At 44.4% G+C, this 18,488-nt stretch overlaps 1 protein-coding gene across 3 annotated transcripts; it reads left to right on the forward strand.

Annotated features, from left to right (window-relative positions):
- The first annotated feature begins 1,334 nt into the window (after positions 1-1,334).
- VDAC1 (voltage dependent anion channel 1) lies at positions 1,335-17,394 on the forward strand. 3 transcript variants are annotated; one of them, XM_056349664.1, is made up of 9 exons: positions 1,335-1,475; positions 8,115-8,184; positions 8,743-8,792; positions 9,589-9,741; positions 9,833-9,885; positions 11,607-11,834; positions 14,926-15,076; positions 15,546-15,603; positions 16,423-17,394. In XM_056349664.1, the coding sequence occupies exons 2-9, from the start codon at positions 8,118-8,120 to the stop codon at positions 16,512-16,514; spliced, it is 852 nt and encodes a 283-aa protein (XP_056205639.1). In that variant the 5' UTR covers positions 1,335-1,475; positions 8,115-8,117; the 3' UTR covers positions 16,515-17,394. The 3 variants fall into 3 exon arrangements, with proteins under 3 accessions (XP_056205639.1, XP_056205640.1, XP_056205638.1); XM_056349663.1 differs by lacking the exon at positions 1,335-1,475 and adding an exon at positions 4,320-4,503; XM_056349665.1 differs by lacking the exons at positions 1,335-1,475; positions 15,546-15,603; positions 16,423-17,394 and adding exons at positions 3,888-4,064; positions 13,653-13,785 and having other exon boundaries at positions 14,926-15,063.
- Positions 17,395-18,488: the final 1,094 nt, after the last annotated feature.

Genomic DNA, 18,488 nt, shown 5'->3' on the forward strand with positions numbered 1-18,488 from the left:
GCTCCAGTCGTGTTTCTGAGGAGGGTGACTCTGGCCTGGGTGGCTGGGGGTGCTGGGGCACCCAGTGGCTGTGGGCACAGGGAGTGCTGCCTTGGTGGGGAGATGCTGGGAAAGCAAAGGCATGAGTCAGGTGAGGGCACAAGCCGGGAAACCATCTCTCGCCATCCCTTCCCCCTGCGCGAGGGAGGAAGAGTAGGAAAGAAAGAATTATTTAATAAATAAATAATTAAAAAAAGCTAAATAAGACTTCACGTGGGTGGGATTGTGAGCTGTTAGCAATGATTTCTTTTTCTGACACAAGTCTCCCCTGGATGCCCAGGCCAGAAGGGTGACTATCAAGGCCACCAGCAGTTTTCTGGGTGGGATGATGCTCCTGTTTATCTTGGGGGTGATGCCCCGAGCACTCCAGGAGCCTCCACCAGCCAAGGGCTGGTTTTATATCTCACCCTGAAAGCGGCCCAGCCTCAGGCTCTGCTGCCTCTGATAGCACTGACCTTTGTCACCGGGGAAAATGTTATTCCCGACTCAGCTCCAAGTTCCCTGTAAGCTGTGTGGGCTGACTCTGGCTCTGAGCAGGAGCCGTGGGAGATGTAAAACCCCTTCTTCGGGGGAGCACCTCTGCACCCCGTGGGTGGTCCTCGCCTGGGGAGCCTACCTGCCCACAGCTCCTTGGGACCCTCGCCATCACTCGTGGCTTCATCTGCGCAAACTTGCCCCCCAAACTCCCCTCCTCCTCTCTCGCCACTCTTGACTCAACCGAGATACTGGGAATGAGAATTTTAACAAGCCGGGGAGATAGAATTGCGCTAAGCCTAGGTAATTCTAATTTAACTAATTGTATCTATGCAGGAGGTTTCTGCCGGAGGGGAGGATGAGTGCTGGTACCCAGGGGGGCTGGAGGCGTGGGGGTCGCTGCAGAGCTGGGAGTTGGGGCGTGCCGGGGGTACTGCGCCCCTGGGCTGGGAGCGGGGTCACCCCGGGGGTGCTATACCCCGAGGCTGGGAGCGAGGGCCCCACGGGGATGCTGTGCCCGGGCCTGGGAGCGGGGTCACCCCGCGGGTGCCGTGCCCCGGGGCCGGGAGCGGGGTCACCCCGCGGGTGCTATACCCCGGGGGTGGGAGCGGGGTCACTCCGTGCGCGCCGTGCCCGGGGCTGGGAGCGAGGTCATCCCGGGGGTGCCGTGCCCGGGGCTGGGATCCGGGGCACCCCGTGGGTGCTGCGCACCGGGGCCAGCGGGGTCTGGGCTCGCAGCTCCGGCAGCCGCTCGGGGAGGGCGGCCCAGCCCCGGTGCGGCGGCAAGGCCCGCCCCGCCGCCCGCCCCCTGCCCGCCCGTCCCCACCCGCCGGTCCCCGCCCGCCGTCACGCAGCAGCCGCCGCAGAGCCCGGGGAGGCGCCGGGCAGGGGCAGCAGCCGCCGGAGGAGGCCCAGGCGGCACCGGCAGTGCGGGGCGGGCTGCGGGCGCCGCGGCGGGACCGGTAGGGCGGGCGTTGGGGGGTGCATCGCCCCCGGGCCGCCCCCTGCGAGCCGTGGGGCTGGGGCGGGGGATGCGCGGCGGGCCGGGGCGGGGGGGTGCCGCGATCCACGGGCACGTCGGGGTGGGGGGGACTGGCCGCTTACATAATGCTTGGCCGTTACGGAACTGGGGCCTGTTTCCGAGGCGGGGGGGGTCGGCAGGGTGGCGGTGACACGGCAGGGTGGCCGGGAGTTGGTGCTGCCCCGCAGCCGCCTCGCCCCGCCGTGCCGTCGCGGTGCCGAGCGTGCATGGCCATCCAGCCGGGCGCTGCCCCCGCCGGGGGGGTTAAAGGCGGGCGGGGGGCTGCAGGAAGGCTGGCGCCGGTGGGGATCGCCCTTGACGTTCCCGGGGTCGAAGGTGGCAGATGGCCGTGCCTGGCCGGGTCCGGCATGGCTGTGGCGCTGGCATCCATCCCTTCCACCACACCTGGACGCAGTCGGGTGGCGTTTTGGCAGGTTGGCAAATTCATCTTGACAAGGCCAGGCTGGACGGGGCTGGGGGCAACCTGGGCTGGTGGCCGGTGGCCCTGCCCGTGGCAAGGGGCTGGAACTGCGTGGTCCTTAAGGCCCCTTCCAGCCCAAACCGTTCTGTGGCTCTATAACTCTGTGCACCAAAAAAACGACTCCAGGCAGCCAAACTGATTTTTGTTTCGTTTTTTCCTGCTTGTTCTCACGATGTAGCTCTTCTCTTGGAGCAGGGGGGAATAATGTCAGCTTAAAAATCGTGAGGACTTGGTTTTCCACTCCCAAACCAAGCCAGGAGCACAGTGCGGCCGCAGCAGCGGTGCAGCTGCCTCCATTCTGCCTCGTCACAGCCCTCAACAGGAACGACTCTTGCTGGAGGGTGAAAGACTTATTCCATCTTCAGGCATTTTTTTTAAAAAAAATAAAAAAAATAGTAACAACATTTTCTGAAAGCAAAGTGGAGCTGACTCATCCCTACTGACCAGCACAGGGCTGTTTCTCTGGGGGATATTACAGTGGGAGTATTTATAGTGGTACCGGTTAAAACATATCCCATCTCATTTCTCAGATGGTCTAGGAGGGTCAGAAGTGTGTTGCAGTTTGTTTTGTTCGGTGCACTGGATGGCTCAATAATCACCTGCCTCATGGCATTTCATCTACAAAATTTCGTCAGAATTCCTGCAGAAAAAGGCATTTGCACTATTGAAAAGACATCCCAGAGTAATGCCTCCACCCATCGCTCTCCGTTGAAGGTTCATGCTGAGCCACAGTCTGCACCTTTTCTTTTTTGGGGGTGCGATGGTGTGTGGGACATCGCTGTCGGTTGCCATGGCAGCGGGAGCGGTGTCCCCAGCCGGGGCTGTCTGTGGGATGCAGTCAGGAACACAGCTCAGGCCCTCTTGGCATTTGGCATCTGCTGCAGGTAGAGTAAAACCCATCCATCCGCCTCCGTCACTGAGCTCCAGTGCGGTGGGTGCTCGTCTTCTGTGTGAGGGGGGCAAGCTGTCAGACTGCGCTGGAAGACAACACGCCGTTTTAGTTAGTCATCCCCATTGATCTGGTGCTGGGTGTTCCTGCAGCGGGGCTGGGAGCGAGGGACATGTCCCTTCTTGAGCGCTCTGCTGGGGCGTGTGCCAGCCTTGCCCCCACGCTGTGCTGGTGGCGCAGGGTGGGACAGCAGTGCTGCTCACCCCCTCCTCTGCAGGTGTTTGAAAGAAACAGGTAATTAGCGCAAATGTTTAATTTAACGTATAGGGTATGTAGTTCTTTGTTCTTCCCTTGCAGTTTTGGTAACTACAGTAGCTACAGCACGCTGCAATATCCCCCAACTTTGTTTAATTGATACTTATATGTGATAGTTTAATAAGGGGTTGCCATGCAGCATTGCCATTCTTAATTTATAGGCATACAATTAAGAGCAGGCTCTTTCTTTAATTCCATAAATATTAGTATAGACTAAATAATAATATTTACATTTGCTTTTAAGGGGTTTATCTCCTCTGTATATTTATTGGCTGCAGAGATACTGCATAAACCAATCTTTAGAAACAAAATCTGCTCCATCATGTACGTAGTTCAAAAGCAAAGCTGCGGTAGGAAGGCTGTGATCTGGCAAGTGTCAGAGGGATGCTGCATGGGTTTACTAATGCCTGCATGAAAGAGATTGTGGATTCCAGAGTCCTGTATTTTGGGTCATAATTAGGGCATGAATTACATGATGTCGGCACAGGAGCAAGTTAGGGCAAAAAGTCTTGTTTAATACTGTGTCCCACAATGCAGGGTATTTACAAATCCCATGCTTATACTGGCTTCTCAAAAGACTCGTGCATGTGCCGAGCTTGATGTTTGACCTCAGTGAGACTACTCATGTATTTACAGTTATGCGTGTCTCTAAATCTCATCACAATTAGGCTTCTGAACCTGACTCAAAGCAGACTGTAGTCATGACTTGAATGGATTTGTGATCTGGATCATAAAACCCAAACTGTGGAGCCAGCACCGTGCTCACCTGGCAGCCCGGGATGTTGGACGGTGGGACAGGGACATGGGTGCCGTGCGGACCTGGTGACCCCAGCAAGCCTGTCATGGTACACGGAGAGAACTGCGCCCTGTTTTTCCCCAGAGCAAAAGCACCTTCCTTCGTGGTCTGTTTATTGATACAACATATGTTGGTTGTGAAATGACACTGCACAGGCTGGGGTTCCAGAAAGGTGCTTAAAAGTTGCTTCATACCAAGGAATATTTTTTTCTTTAAAAAAATTAAGGACATAAATGAGAAATAAATTAATCAGTTGGGTTTTTTTTTTTTTTTTTATCTTGAGGCAAGAGAGCCTCGTGTACTTTTTTCCTCTTGCAGACAGACTGTACCTGATCTCATGACCCGATGCAGTCGGTCCCTCCCAGCCCTCATGCCGGTGTCCCCGGCAGCTGTTATGTGTCAGCTCTGCAGTTACCGTCCTTTCAGGGGTGCTGCTTGTGGAGATGGGGAGCTGGACTGTTCAGATCGGCTGTTACCATCAAGAAATGGTACACGGATTCAAATTTATTAGGAAAAAATATGGCTAGAGTAAGGTTAAATCCAACCTTTTTATTTTCTTAGCCTTGCATCTGATAGACTCCCATTGTGTTTCATGGGAATTTTGTTCTTATTGTGGACTTTGTTCTTATCTTAAATTTTTATATTACTCCTTTCCCTCATGTAAATATCATAAAGTTGATAAGTCAGTGTTAGGGAAACTTTAACTTAGGCACGTAAGAGAGTTACCGAGCAGAGGTAAGATTTCATTTGTCGGCAGCCAGTCCTTATATTTGCCAAGGGCACCCCCTGGGGATTTGCTGCTTGTTAGGCTAATTTTGATTTAATTGCCCAGAACTGCATCATAGGGTGAAAACTTTGCCATCTGTGACACTGGAAAATATTCAAATTTGGCCTGCTGGACGTGTTTGTCTTTAAATGAAATCATCATTAGGGTTGGCTCTTGGGTCCTGCAGCTCCAAAGGAAACTTCCTATTTTCTCCCTGTGGCAGTTCCAATGAGGCATTTGTGGAGGCTGTGCTTGCAGCAGCACCTGGAGGTAACTCCTCAGCTCAGGTTTTTTTCAGTCATGACCTGCGCTACAGTATTTCAAGGTATTTTCCAACTTAGAACGTGTTAGGTATGTTCTGCATGGCCTGCTTTGTGTGGGTATTGAGGTGCGTAGTCACTGAGCTATTTGCACAGTTGGACAAGGATAAAAGCACTGAATGCATTTCAGTCCCGACTAATCTGAGTTAATGTGCTGGGGTTCCACTGGTGAAAAGCAAGGGCACTTGGCCACGGCCATTCCTTGATCCTTTAAGAGTTTGAATCCCTGTTAAGCATGCTTGTCTTACAACCTGCACTTGCACAGGATGTAATCAGTTTTCCTTTCCATCTGTTAAACAAGAGGCTTCCAATTAGCCAGTGCAAACAGAAATAATTATTTTTGCTCTGGCTGACAACAGCAAGGTTAACCGCCAGGTACATAGTTCGTAGTCATTTCCACACTCAGCAATTTTAAACACCACACTCTGTGTGCATTACATGATTTGCCTTACAACCGACAGGGATTTGGCTTTCAATATTGTCCCCTAATTATAGTAATTGCCTAAGTGGAGATCTTGACGTCTCCCACTGTTCCACGGCCATGGCCCAGGCTCAGCAGCGGAGCAGCCTGTCACAGCTCGGCCACAGCCGGTGGGGATACACATGTGTCAGCGGGAGCAAAACTTGGCTTCGTGGGCTTGGATAAGGGAAACACTTAACCTACAAAATCCAAACCAAAAGTACACAGTATTCAGTCTTCAAGAAAATATTTTGATTTTATGAAGTGACTCAAAAGGGCCTGTTGATAAAATAGATCTGGTGGATTCCGTAGTGTAGCTGGCAGAGCAGTCATTTTCTTCCAAAGCAATGCTTGTTTGATTTTCAAGTGTAGGGATTTTTAACGTTTTTAATTTTTGATGATGCCAAATGGAAATACCCATCAGAGGGTTCTCATGAGACCGAGCTGCTCTGGCCAGGAAGAAGTGTTTCCTGAACACATACAGCCCTCTGTGAATTCTGCCATCCCTCTCCCAAGTGCTGCCTTGGCTCTGACTTTAAGGGATGATCCCCAAGCAAGGCATGGTCCTCTGCTTCTAGTGACTTGAACAAGGAGCAGAGGAATTAGGTAAAGAAATCTTTTAATACTTGGTATTTTTTTTTGTGCGTATGCTGTGGGGTTTTTTTTTGTTTGTTTGGGGTTTTTTTGTTTTTTGTTTTCCTAAAGGCTGGTTTTGTGTATAAACAGTAAATCCCTGCTTTCATGTTTGTACAAAAAAATGGAGGGAGACATTTAGGTCTAATATAAGCACCTGAAACTGCTTTGGAATATGGAATACTCCCCCCCCCCCCCCCCCCGCCTTTTTTTTTTTTTTAACATTAACTGTTTAGCTGCTTATGTATTTGGGGCTGCATCTTATTACTGAACTATAACTGGAAAGAGATGACATGCTTCCAGGTAGTCTCTGCCACTGAAACTACATCATAGTATGCACCTTCGTATCCTACTTTATTTGTGTTCTGAGAAGACCGTTTGCTTGTATTTAGCCACCAGATTTGTTTTGTTCCCTCTAGGATAGGGATTCTTCATTTATGCAATAGCTATATCCTGCTTTAACAGGCAACAACTTGTTGGATTGAGTGCCTGAGGCGTTGAGTGACTGCTGAAACTCCCTATCTGGCGTTCGTGGGGCGGTGTGCTTGCCCAGAGAACTGCACCCAAGCTGACAGCCAAAAGCCTGCTAAGAGCCCCCTCATGCTCAGAGCTAGCTGTTTTGTTTGTGGTTCAAAGGAATAGTTTTCTGCTGACATTGAGTAGGTTGGAGGAAGGATTGGCAGGATATTTTTTAAGCATTTGCATGCCTGTATAATAAACTGCTTATTACTTTTGCATAAGCGGAAAGTTTGGGAGTATGGAATTTTAGTGCAACGTCTGGTATCAAGAGGAACAGCTATATAAGTGTGATTTATCTCCTTTGCTTTTTTAAAATTATGAAATCTTGTCTATAATGACAGAAGGTGTACGCCATTTCAGATTGTTTGACATTGCTTCCCTAGAACAAATGACCACACTTGGATAAGAAAGTAGATGTGGTTGCTTTGTTCCTCTTGGGATCCTATTTTCTTCTCTGTATACGATAAGATGGTTTTCTCAGTGGCTGAGAAAATGGGATCCATTCCTGTCTCTTGCAGGAGGCCACTGAACTAAGAATGGTCAGGGCCTGCTGCAGATGGGAAAGTGAGGACCTACGTGGCAATGTGGGCATCCCTACCGAACAAAACGTGGTGGAGAAAGCTGCCCCTGCAGCGTGCACGCTGGTGCCTCGCTCTGGGCTTTGCAGGGAACTCTGGTCTAGGTTTCGCTGCTGCAGTGGGGTTGTGGCTGCCCTCCTGACTGCCTGACTTCACAGCATAGCATCCATTCAGCCTTAATTTTTCTCAGCAAGCTCATTTTTTTCCCAGTTGATGAACAGAAGAACACTTAAAGGTCAATGTCTAAGGAGACTTCTTAGCCCATTAACAGCAGTAGTAAAGTCAAAGAGTGAAGCAGAAGAATGACTGTCCATTTTGCTAACACAAGTGTTAGCCGTTTGCTGCTCTGAATTAGGGGGAGAGAGATGCTCGTGGTGCTAGATGCTTGTCCCAGATAGATTTCCTGAGTGGATGACTTGGGGCCCTAATCTATGCATCAGAATGTGTAGATCCATGGAAAAAACGAGATAAACGTTTCCGAGAAATGCCTTTAAAAAAACGAAGTTGTTGATGCAGTTAACACTGATAAGGGAACAACAGTTAAGTCTTTGGAAAAGCATAGACAGTTTCTTTCTCTAAAACACATATTTGTTCAGCAACCTGTTCCTCATCCTCAGTGGCAAGTGCATGGTAATTGCTTCTCCTGGCTAATGAACAAAATCAAATCACACTATTTGCTATAGCTACTTTCTTCAGGCTGTATTTAATTAATAGATGGTGGATAGAAAATAAAACTGGCTGAAATGGGCATAAGTTTCTTGTTACATACATGAATTAAATTTCTGAACACTGTAATGTCCCTTTTTTTTTTTCCTACCCCTAGAAAATGGCTGTTCCACCTGCTTACGCTGATCTTGGCAAATCCGCCAGAGATGTTTTCACCAAGGGATATGGTAAATAAAGCAAAAATAAATTTGGTCTTTCACTATCTACTTACTTCATGAAACTGTTGGGATTTTACTACTTTCCCCTGATAAATATTCCAATAATTTCCATTAAAATCCAGGGAATTTTCTATCACAGCTTCACATTGCCCTTGCGGTCTGGAAAGGGAGGGTAGCTTACTTTTCTTTGCAGAGAATTCTTCTGTTCCCCATAGGACTGCTGTCTGTTTGGAAATATAAAATTGTGTGTTTTATTTTGACTGTTTCCTTGTATCATGAATAAGATCACTGGTGTCAGTAGTCTGCTTATGAACAGAATGCTGCTCAGTGTGAATGAAGATATTATTAACTAATTTGGTCCCAATTATATTGCTGAGGTCAGTAGGATTAATCAGTCAAGTGCTATCTTAAGTAAGTATAAACTGCATAATCTGCTTCATAAAAACACATGGTTTGACAACTGTACCCTTAGTTAATTTTTTTAGTAGTTCAAGGTGATTTAGAAGGGAGTTTTATGAAGTAACTTGGAAATGCTTTTCAAATTAAATATAAATTTTTTACTTCTAGGTTTTGGATTAATAAAACTTGACTTGAAAACAAAATCTGAAAATGGACTGGTGAGTTTGGAAACAAATATTTTGGAAACAAATCCAAAACACTGCAATGTTCTTGTGTTTATTGTATATTGCTTTTTAAAAGTTAAATATGTATCACTTACTCCCCCCTTATCATTTTTTAGCTGTATTATAATCTTGCAAGTTACTTTGCGTTTATTTGTTCTATAATATACAAGACTCTGCACAAATCAGAGTAGAAAATACAGCGAAGGGCTCCTTTGCAGCCGTGGTAATTGCTTACTATGAAAATGATGTTATTTGAGGCCACCGCCGTGGCCTGTGCTTGGAGGAAGTGTCAGTGTCTCCCTCTTGCTTCACTGGATTGAACGAGCAGAAATACGAATATGCTGGTTTCTAAATGTGCTGCACTTTTTTCTTAAGTCACTGAACAAGGATAGCTGCAATGTAACTGTGTATTAAAGTGTATTCAGAATACCTCTGCAAAGCGTTTGCAGACTTGCATGCTGATGCACAGATCCAGCTGGTATAGCACCTTAGTCTGTGTGACGCTGGTGGCCAGAGTTGTCCACCTTCCTGTCCCGTATCCATTCCCTGCTTTTTCTCCCTGACGTTGACATTTTGGGGGGGCAAGAGTGCGTTGATGTTAATGACTAGCAAACTTAAATCTTCTGAGAACTCTGCAGTATTGAAAAATACCCCAAATTGTAATGACTGATATATTCTACAAGTGTATTTGCCTGCATGTAAATATATATCTATTTGCAAATATATACACATGTATATATATAAAATGTGTGTGTGTATATGTATATATATATTTTTTTTTTCCTTTTAGGAGTTTACAAGCTCAGGTTCAGCAAACTCAGAAACGAGCAAAGTTAGTGGTAGTTTGGAAACAAAATACAAATGGGTGGAATATGGATTGATGTTCACAGAAAAGTGGAACACTGACAACACGCTAGGCACTGAGATTACTCTTGAAGATCAGGTAATTATTGGCTCAGAAGAGGTAATTTGCAAATTCACTTAATGGCAAACTCCAATTATAAATCCAACCAGTGAATTTCTTTTCTGTTCAGCTTGCACGTGGCCTGAAGCTGACCTTTGACTCCTCCTTCTCTCCTAATACTGGGTAAGAAGTGAGTAAGCTTAAGTGACAAAAAAAGGCATTTTTTTTATTTATTTTAAGTTTCCCGGAATGCTGTCTTACTTATTTACTCCTGTCCTAAGATATCAAGAGGGTTAATAATCAGCCTGTGTATGATGAAATCATGTACATCTGATTTAAATCTTAGTATTAACAATCCCCTTTTAATCCTAAGCTATAGCAAGCAGACTTTCACATACAGAAACTTGAAAATTTCAATCAGAATTAGGGTGTGAAGAAAAGGTTTTGTTTGCACTCCTGTTGTGTATTTCTGGCTGTGTCAAAGGATGAGCTACTGTCTGAATAAAAGCACTAAACAAGTCAGCTGTAATGCAGAGCTTAACAAGCTTGGGGAGCCAGGTGGTCATGGCTCTAATAGTTCAAAACAGTAATTGGGCTCTTCTCCCGAGCTGAATTTATCATTGAATTCTTGCTGGCCGCAGCGTGCCTTGGTGGTATGTAAGTATTTCTGACAGGGCGACTGGACGCCACGCTTTATGTGGGCCAGAGGGATTAAGCAGCAGCTGTAGGTCTAGATGTTGGTTTATTTTTTTCCCCTGATTATCTTTTTGCAAGCAGTGCTGCCAGTGAGTCAAAATATTCTGCACATTAGCTTCCCAGAGCAGCACGCTGCACTGCAGGCTGCTGGGGTTACAGTCCCAGTGGAGGTTTCACCCTCTCTTAGATTTCGTGTCCTGGATTGTCAACTGGTTCCAGTGCACTTGTAATTCTAGATTAACTACATATTTTTGTGTGTTTGTTAACCAGAATGATCTCTAGTGTTTGTTGATAATTATTTCTTAACTGGTAGGATTCTTAACGAAATAAAAAAGAAAAAAGGTTGATTTGCAATTTCAGATTAGCCTGACTTTTTCCGAAAGATTTCAGTAAAAGATTTGGTCAAAGGCAGAAGACACTTGGAAGGTAAAAAGAGAAGAAAGACATCTTAAATAAGAGTAGCTGAATATATTGGACGCAACTGTCTTGCCTTGCGAGGGTCTGCACCCTTGATGTAAACCGACCTGAAGACACTTGAGAAAACACTGTTCTGGCCAGTAGTATAAAAAGAAACAAGTGACTCCGGAAAGTTTATTTCTGTATTAACCTGGCAGCCTTGCTAATGGCTGTAACCATTACACTTCGTAAAGCATCCGAAGGAGAAAAGAGGATGTCAGAGCCACTGAAGCAGACTACTTCCTTAGCAGCAGAGACTTTCCCTCAGGAAGCTGGAGACAAAGTAGTGATTTCTTGACATCTGTCACAGTAAATGAAATTACCGAGTTCATTAGGATTGTTTAAAAGTTGTTTGGCACAGGCCAACCACTGTTGGTTTTCTACGGCAAACCTGAAACTTTCCATTCCTTACCCGCACCTGCCAACCTTCCAAAACCATCAGATTAGTTGGAGATGAGGATTTGTTTTTGTCACCTCCCGTCTGGTTTATTGTGCTGCTGCTTTTCAGAGCGCAGCCCAGGAGTGTTTTTTGGGGCACTGTGCCACATTTTATTGCTTGATTGCAAATAATTCACTGTAGCTGAATTAGGGTTCTGCAGACGTGAAAGGTAAGGTGACATACCATGTTGCTCTCTGGAGGTTAGACTTTGTTTTCAAGAACTGTTACACTGAATTAAAGCAACTGATTTGATTGAATTGCTACCTATGAATGTAGCTTTTCAAAGGTAAGAGATTCTTTCTTTTCTCTGTAGGAAAAAGAGTGCTAAAGTTAAGACAGGGTACAAAAGGGAACACATCAACATCGGCTGTGACATGGATTTCGATATTGCTGGTCCTTCGATACGTGGAGCCCTGGTGGTTGGCTACGAGGGGTGGCTGGCAGGTTACCAAATGACTTTTGAGACAACAAAGTCTAGAGTAACCCAGAGCAACTTTGCTGTTGGCTATAAGACTGATGAATTCCAGCTTCATACTAATGTGTAAGTATTGGCAGACGGGCATTACAAAGGAATTTGAAAGGGTTTTGCTGCTTACTAGCACAATGAAAGGGACAGAGGTTCAGCAGTGGTGCAAGAGGGAATGGTGGATTTGAAATTAATTCTGCATTTAAGATGGGAAGCTGCATTTTCTTAGCTCCATTAGCTTTTCTTTGAAATATGTGGGTGAGGGAGTGCACAATGGAAGGAACTGGAACACACTAAGCACCCAAGCATCCAGTGTCTGTCTTTCTAACAGATAAGGGTTGTTAGAATCTATTAGCTGAATAATAGAAGAGGTGGGTTATCAAAATATTCTTTGTGAAATAAAAGCAATACCTTCCATTTGCACAGGTCAAACTCAAACAAAAATGGTGGTTTTATCTGTAGATGAGTTAATCAGAGGATGAATGAGAATAAGCAAAAGGGAATGATTGGAAGAAATAAGAACTGGGTTTGTTTTAATACTGGAAGGCATATGGTTATAGTGTTACAACTAAATAATCAATTTACACAAGCATTTGTCCTTTCTGAATGTATGAACAGTGGGAAACCAGGACCAAATTCCATGAAAACCTTTATTTCTCTGTCTCCTGTTCCTCTTAAAAAAGCAACGTATGCCTTTGGGGAAGACAGATTTTAAAGATTAGACAAACCCTAATCCATTCCCCCCGCCCCTGCCCCCCTGCCCCTGCCCCCCGTGTCCCCCCCCTCTTTCCCATTCCATTGGGTAATTGGATATTTTGCATGTAGCAGAGCTATTGCAGGCTGTTCCCATTTGGGGGCTGAACAACTGTTCTGCCTTCCTGGAGCTGCTTCTTCAAAGGCTTTCTGTTCTGTTTCATGCTGTTTTGCAGACATGTGGTTTAGGAAGCTCACACTGCCTTACAGAACAATTGGACTTTCACAGCCCAGACAGTATGTTTGAAGGATTGCCAAAGCAAGAAAATGTGGGCAGAATTTCATCAAAATTGTTTAATCAAAACAATATTCGGGGTCCCCCCTTCACTCAGGAGTTATTTCTTCAAGCGTAATGACTTTCAACTTTGTTACACTGTAGACGTTCAAAACAGTGGATTATTGGCTTTTGCTATAAAATGCTGTAATTGTTATTACTCTTGATTGAAGCAACAGCCGAATTTAACTTTATAACAGCGGCAGGAGCTCAGATCTTACTGTACGGCTCCTTGGATTCCTGAGGGTCTGTTTCTTAGGTTGCTATTACTGTATGTGGATGATAAATAAACTTCAGGAGGACACCTTCTCTATTTAATACTCGTACTCCACCAATTGACAGGCAAAACCATAAATGTGTGATATGAATAGAAATCTTATTTATTGATATTAATAGATCAGTTAGGTATTTGACGTTTCAGCTTTGAAATGTGTCAGTGTTTATATAATCCCGGAAGCAGCTGTGTAGGGAACGCCCATCGCTAGCCTGCTGGGTTACGTCTGGACAGCTCAGTGTTTCACGGGAACGCTGTGGCAGGGTTGATAATTTAACTAGGTGGGGCCTGAAGCATTGTAGTTTGTTCCTGACATTACACAGACCAGCTGGGGACTTCAGCAAGTTGCTTTCCTTGATGGTGCCTTGATATATTAATTTTCATAGGGGGATAATGTTTTTGGGTTTTTTTTTTAAATCTACATCTGAAAAGTGCTATTATTACTATTAGAATTAAAAAGAGGTTTGGCTTTATTATTATTTTTTAATAATAATAACAATTAAAGGGAGGTAGGGCTGGATAATTTCTAGTTTTAAATATGCCTTTCCTAATTTTTTAAGCATAGCTCAGACCGCCCCCCCTAATGTTGCAGGTCAAGACAGAGCTGTGTGGGAACCTTGCACAAAATCTGCCTGTATAACCAGCTCTCCTCAGTCCTTTTTAATCCCTCCTTTTCTTGAGAGCCAAGCACATGCAGTTATGTGTCAGCTTCAGTCTTATCTGAAGTAAGTATTGTAGTGTTTTTCTGGAAGAATTGCTCTAACAATTTAAAAGCCTGCTGCTATTGCTTGAACTTTTAAATAGGCATATCACTACTGTTTCTGCAACTGTTGTGAACTCAGGAATATCAGGCCAAAGGGGTGAAAATGGAAAGATTCTGAATCTGCCCCTTTTTTTAATCACTGAAGGTTTGGTATACTCTTAATAATTGGAAGCAGATTATTTCATAGTTTAGAAATATTCACAAGTATTTTATTTGTAGAAGCCTTCCTGTGGTTAAAGCCCATTTTGTGCAGTAGTTTATATCCTCTTTTAAGAAAATAAACAAAAATGGATATTCAGATGCTCACTGGTTTACAAGGAGTGTAAGGCTTTTAGAAGTCTTTTGCTCTTATTTTTATGATCTGCATGCTCTAACGTTTTGCATTTTATTTACCAGACTTTATTCCCTGTGTGACATTGGTGTCAGTAGTAACTGGAAGCTGTACTACTCGGTAGCAGTGCTAGAAGGCTGTCTTCGTTCAGCTGTTGGCCAGTGCTCTCTGCAAAGTAAAACTAGTTTCATTTCGGTTTCTAGTACAGACATCAACAGTCCAGATGTACCATAAGGACAATTGCAAATGGTATTCATTTGCAAAAGCCAATAGACTTGGACATTAAATTGGCATCTTCCCTTCTGGTACGGTCCATCTGTGTCTGGTAAAAGCATGCTGACGAGGCAGTCTTAGGATGACTGCTGAGGCTCTGTGAGCAGGGTGCAGCCCTTTCAGGGCACTTGGGAGACGATGTCTGGGAAAAATAATTATTTCAGAGGTATGCTCGGAAGAATAAATCTCTTCACTACAAAGACTGCCATTCTACAAAGGAGGGAGATTTGGAAGCTGTCATCACTGGTCTATTTTTGACAGTTTGTCATGGCTTTTTTTCAGCTTCATAAGTTGTTTGTTGAAATACAGTAACCATCAATGAATTTAAGTATTTAAAAACGACTTCATAACCAGTCTGGCCTAATGTCTCTATCTTAGTTGGTACAGAGATATTAAATGAGGTGTAAGTGAATGTTCTACAAATACAGATCTTACTGGAAAAAAAGAGATTACTGTTTTGGGGTGCAGTCTAAAACTAGACTAATGCATTCCTTCCAGGAATGATGGAACGGAGTTTGGAGGCTCCATTTACCAGAAGGTGAATGATAAACTGGAAACTGCCGTTAATCTTGCTTGGACAGCCGGTAATAGCAACACTCGCTTTGGAATAGCAGCCAAGTATCAGATTGACCCAGATGCCTCTTTTTCTGTGAGTGCTATGCATGTACATTTATAAGTGACTTAAGAATGGGCTCTCATACTGGAAATGTGAAGCAATTTTAAATCATGAAGTGTGGTTTTGATGCAGTTCAGTTTTCGATTGTGCGCAGTTGGCATGTGTATCTATTTGTCTTGTGTATGGCAGCACGAAAGCGCAACTATTGGATTTTCTTTAAAAGCAACACAGAATGTTTTATGGTTGGGCACTGTTTTGAAAATTTTTTCATGTAAGTCTTGAAAAAATAAAACCCGACTTTAATAAACACATTATTTTCTATAGTGACTGTAAATTTGTTGAGATTCTGGATTTGTGTTAGGGCAGAATTAACTCTAGGTTTTTTTGGGATCTAAAACATGAAATCCTTTACATGCTGAAAAGGTGTTACTCAATTTTCAAGTGGGAAGGACTTTGAAGAAAGATACTGAGTTATTTACATATGGTATTTTTTCCCTTTAAGGCTAAAGTGAACAACTCCAGTCTGATTGGATTAGGCTACACTCAGACTTTAAAGCCAGGTAGGTCTATGCAGAAGAAATTCAGGATCAATGAAGTGATACTTTTTTATCTTGAAATACATAAGAGTTTTTCTGTTGACAAAATGTGACTGATTTCGTAAGTTTGCTGCTGCTCTGCTTGGCAAGCCAGTGATGAACTTTTCCAGGGACTGCTCTGTCCATTTTGGATGTCTGCTGGAAGCAGAATTACCAGACCACCATCCACTGACCAGTCAGATACTCTTTTATGTTGGCACAAAATTTATCTACAATTGGGTGTTTCACAGATAAGTAAATGCATTTTTAGTACTTTCAGAGGCTTCCTGTTACTGAGTTTGTTTTGCTTAAAAATGTGACTTTCTCAAGGTCCCCTGGTCCAGGACGAGGACAGTCTTACTGCTGTAAAATTATTTTGATATAAATCTGTTGCCAGAATACCAAGCAGACTGAAATGAGGTACTACAGTAGACAGGGCTTGGGCCTTTTCATACCTAGATTTTAAAGTGTTTTAGAAAGGTGGGTATGTATCAAGGTCCCAGTTTTTCATAACACTGGATCTAATCAGTAGACCAGCAGCAGTGAACGGACTCAGCTTTAATTATTTGGAGTGATAAAAAGCAGAATCTATCACCATGGTTTATTATAACTTCTGTAATTCAGAAAGATTTGTTATCTGCACATTGTTTTAAAACACCCAATCCTTACAAGGCTAGCCGCCAAATGACATTACCCTTGTTAGCCAGTAAATTAAAGCAGTTAACACAGACTGCATTTACTGAACATAAAGCTCGGTCCAGGTGTTAAGAGTTGTCTTTTCTTTCACTTTTCTCTATTTCACAGGTATCAAACTGACGTTGTCAGCTTTGTTGGATGGCAAGAACGTCAACGCAGGTGGTCACAAACTTGGTCTAGGATTGGAATTTGAAGCATAAGGAGTGATTCTGCAATCACTAATTTGAAAATACAGCATAGCTACCTTCAGAATATAGTGTACCTTTCAATGTTTTGTCTGGGATGCAAGTATTGCTCAGTATCAGTCCTGTTAGTCCTGGTTAAAGACAGCTAAGCTTTAAAAATGATGTTGTTAAAGAAATGGAGACAAAAGCATTAAAAAATTCCCAATTCCAGGCTTTTTTTCTTTTCTTTTGAATGTTACTGCCCATCATATCTGTCAGCTGCCATGTGGTAGGAAGGAGGAAGGTATTGATTACCTTTACTAACACATTGACTGCACAAGGAATACGTTGATGTGGTAAGAAACTGAGTTGTTCAGAATTGCAGATCACTATATTGTACTGTAAATTTTATAAGCAGAATGTTCCAACCTTAAGGTTTCAATTCATGATGGGATGTGCAAGCTTGTCTGAAAAAGGGATTTTTTTTTTAAATTTTTCTTTTTCTTAGATAGGTATTTCATCAATGGTTTGTCGTCTTTGGTTATCTTACACCTACAGCTGTCTCCAGAATGCTTTAGGTTGTCCACCTCGTCTAAGTGCGTTGCAGAGGAGGTTTGATGTGACTCAGCCAATCCTGCCTGTCCTGTGTTGTGGTTCCTTTCCCTTGCACTGACTGGAATGCTTGTAAGACAGGACCATAATCAGGGAAGAGTCTTTGTAACTGCAATCACATAGTTGTATCACTAAATTTCAAATGGAGTTTTGTTTTATTACCACTTTTTTTTAGCGACTAAATGGGTACATTTTTAGACAGTCTTCCATTTTGTGTGGAACTAGACCCCAAAATGCTGTACTTGACACTGCTAAAAATGGATAAAAAACCCAAACCCAACTTGAATAAAATATTGAAACGCCACCTTTTACTTTGTCTTTGTATTAATTGTGAAAACAATTTCATATTAATTCTTGGTTCCAGAAGCAGACTGGCAGCATCTTAGTGCATGTTTTGTACCACACAAATAAAAAACTTTGGAGATACAAGTTCCAGACATGGCCACGTTCTTAATGCTCGCTAAGCTCTGACAACTGCACATCTGCATGTGTTTAGCTCACAAAGGAAACAAGATAACATGACTTGTTTATCTTTCTTTCACTGCAGAATTCACTAAGCTGAATTATCGTTCTGTAAATGAATAGGCGCGAGCAATGAACAGCTATCAGTTGGGATAAACTTCAGTGGCTTTTCATTAAGACTGTTATTTTCTCGTATGTAAGCAGTCAATGTGGGTGGCATGCAGACAGCAAGAGGCTGTGGTACAGGAGGATGTGCCTGGTGAGGCAATGGCGTTACGACATTGTGAGGCTGTGTATCTGCCTCAGCAACAGCTGCAGATTGTGCAACGCTGGCCACCTTCCCTTGAACCACAAGCTATTCCTGAGTACTTCCTACTATGCCTTAGATATTTAACCTAAGGTCTAGGGAAAAGTAGGCAATTAGCCTTCACTGATCAAAACGCACCATGTACAACCAGCTTGCAGTAATGTGGCACATGCTCACAACAGGTTTACGTTCCTGTATGCTGTGTGCATCCTGTGCTCCCTCAGCATCCCCGTGAGCCTTTGAAGCCATTGCTCTGGGTTTTCTCATGCTTGAGGCATCTTGTGTTTCGGAAATTGTGCTCTGGTGATCAGCTTCAAGCCCTCTCCTGGAGCCTGAAACGCCTCACTGAGGGTAAGAACGAGCAAGCTTTTTTCCTAGATCTAATTCTGCCAAATAGCATTCTGTGAGCCCCACAGCATGAAGCCGTCACGCAGCATGCAGACGCTGGTGAACAGTTTCCCAGGGCAATGGCTCTGTGGGGAGAGCCTTAACACCAATTTCCGTCTCAAGGAAGGAGACGGAAACCGCCCCATTTCTGTCAGGCCGCGCTACCAGCGCGCCTCACGGCCCCATGCCAGCCCGCGCCGCCGCGCTCCCCCTCAGCTCCTGTGAGGCGCTCTCCCGCCCTT

Source organism: Falco biarmicus, chromosome 8 (assembly GCF_023638135.1).
Source record: "Falco biarmicus isolate bFalBia1 chromosome 8, bFalBia1.pri, whole genome shotgun sequence".
Taxonomy (NCBI): domain Eukaryota; kingdom Metazoa; phylum Chordata; class Aves; order Falconiformes; family Falconidae; genus Falco; species Falco biarmicus.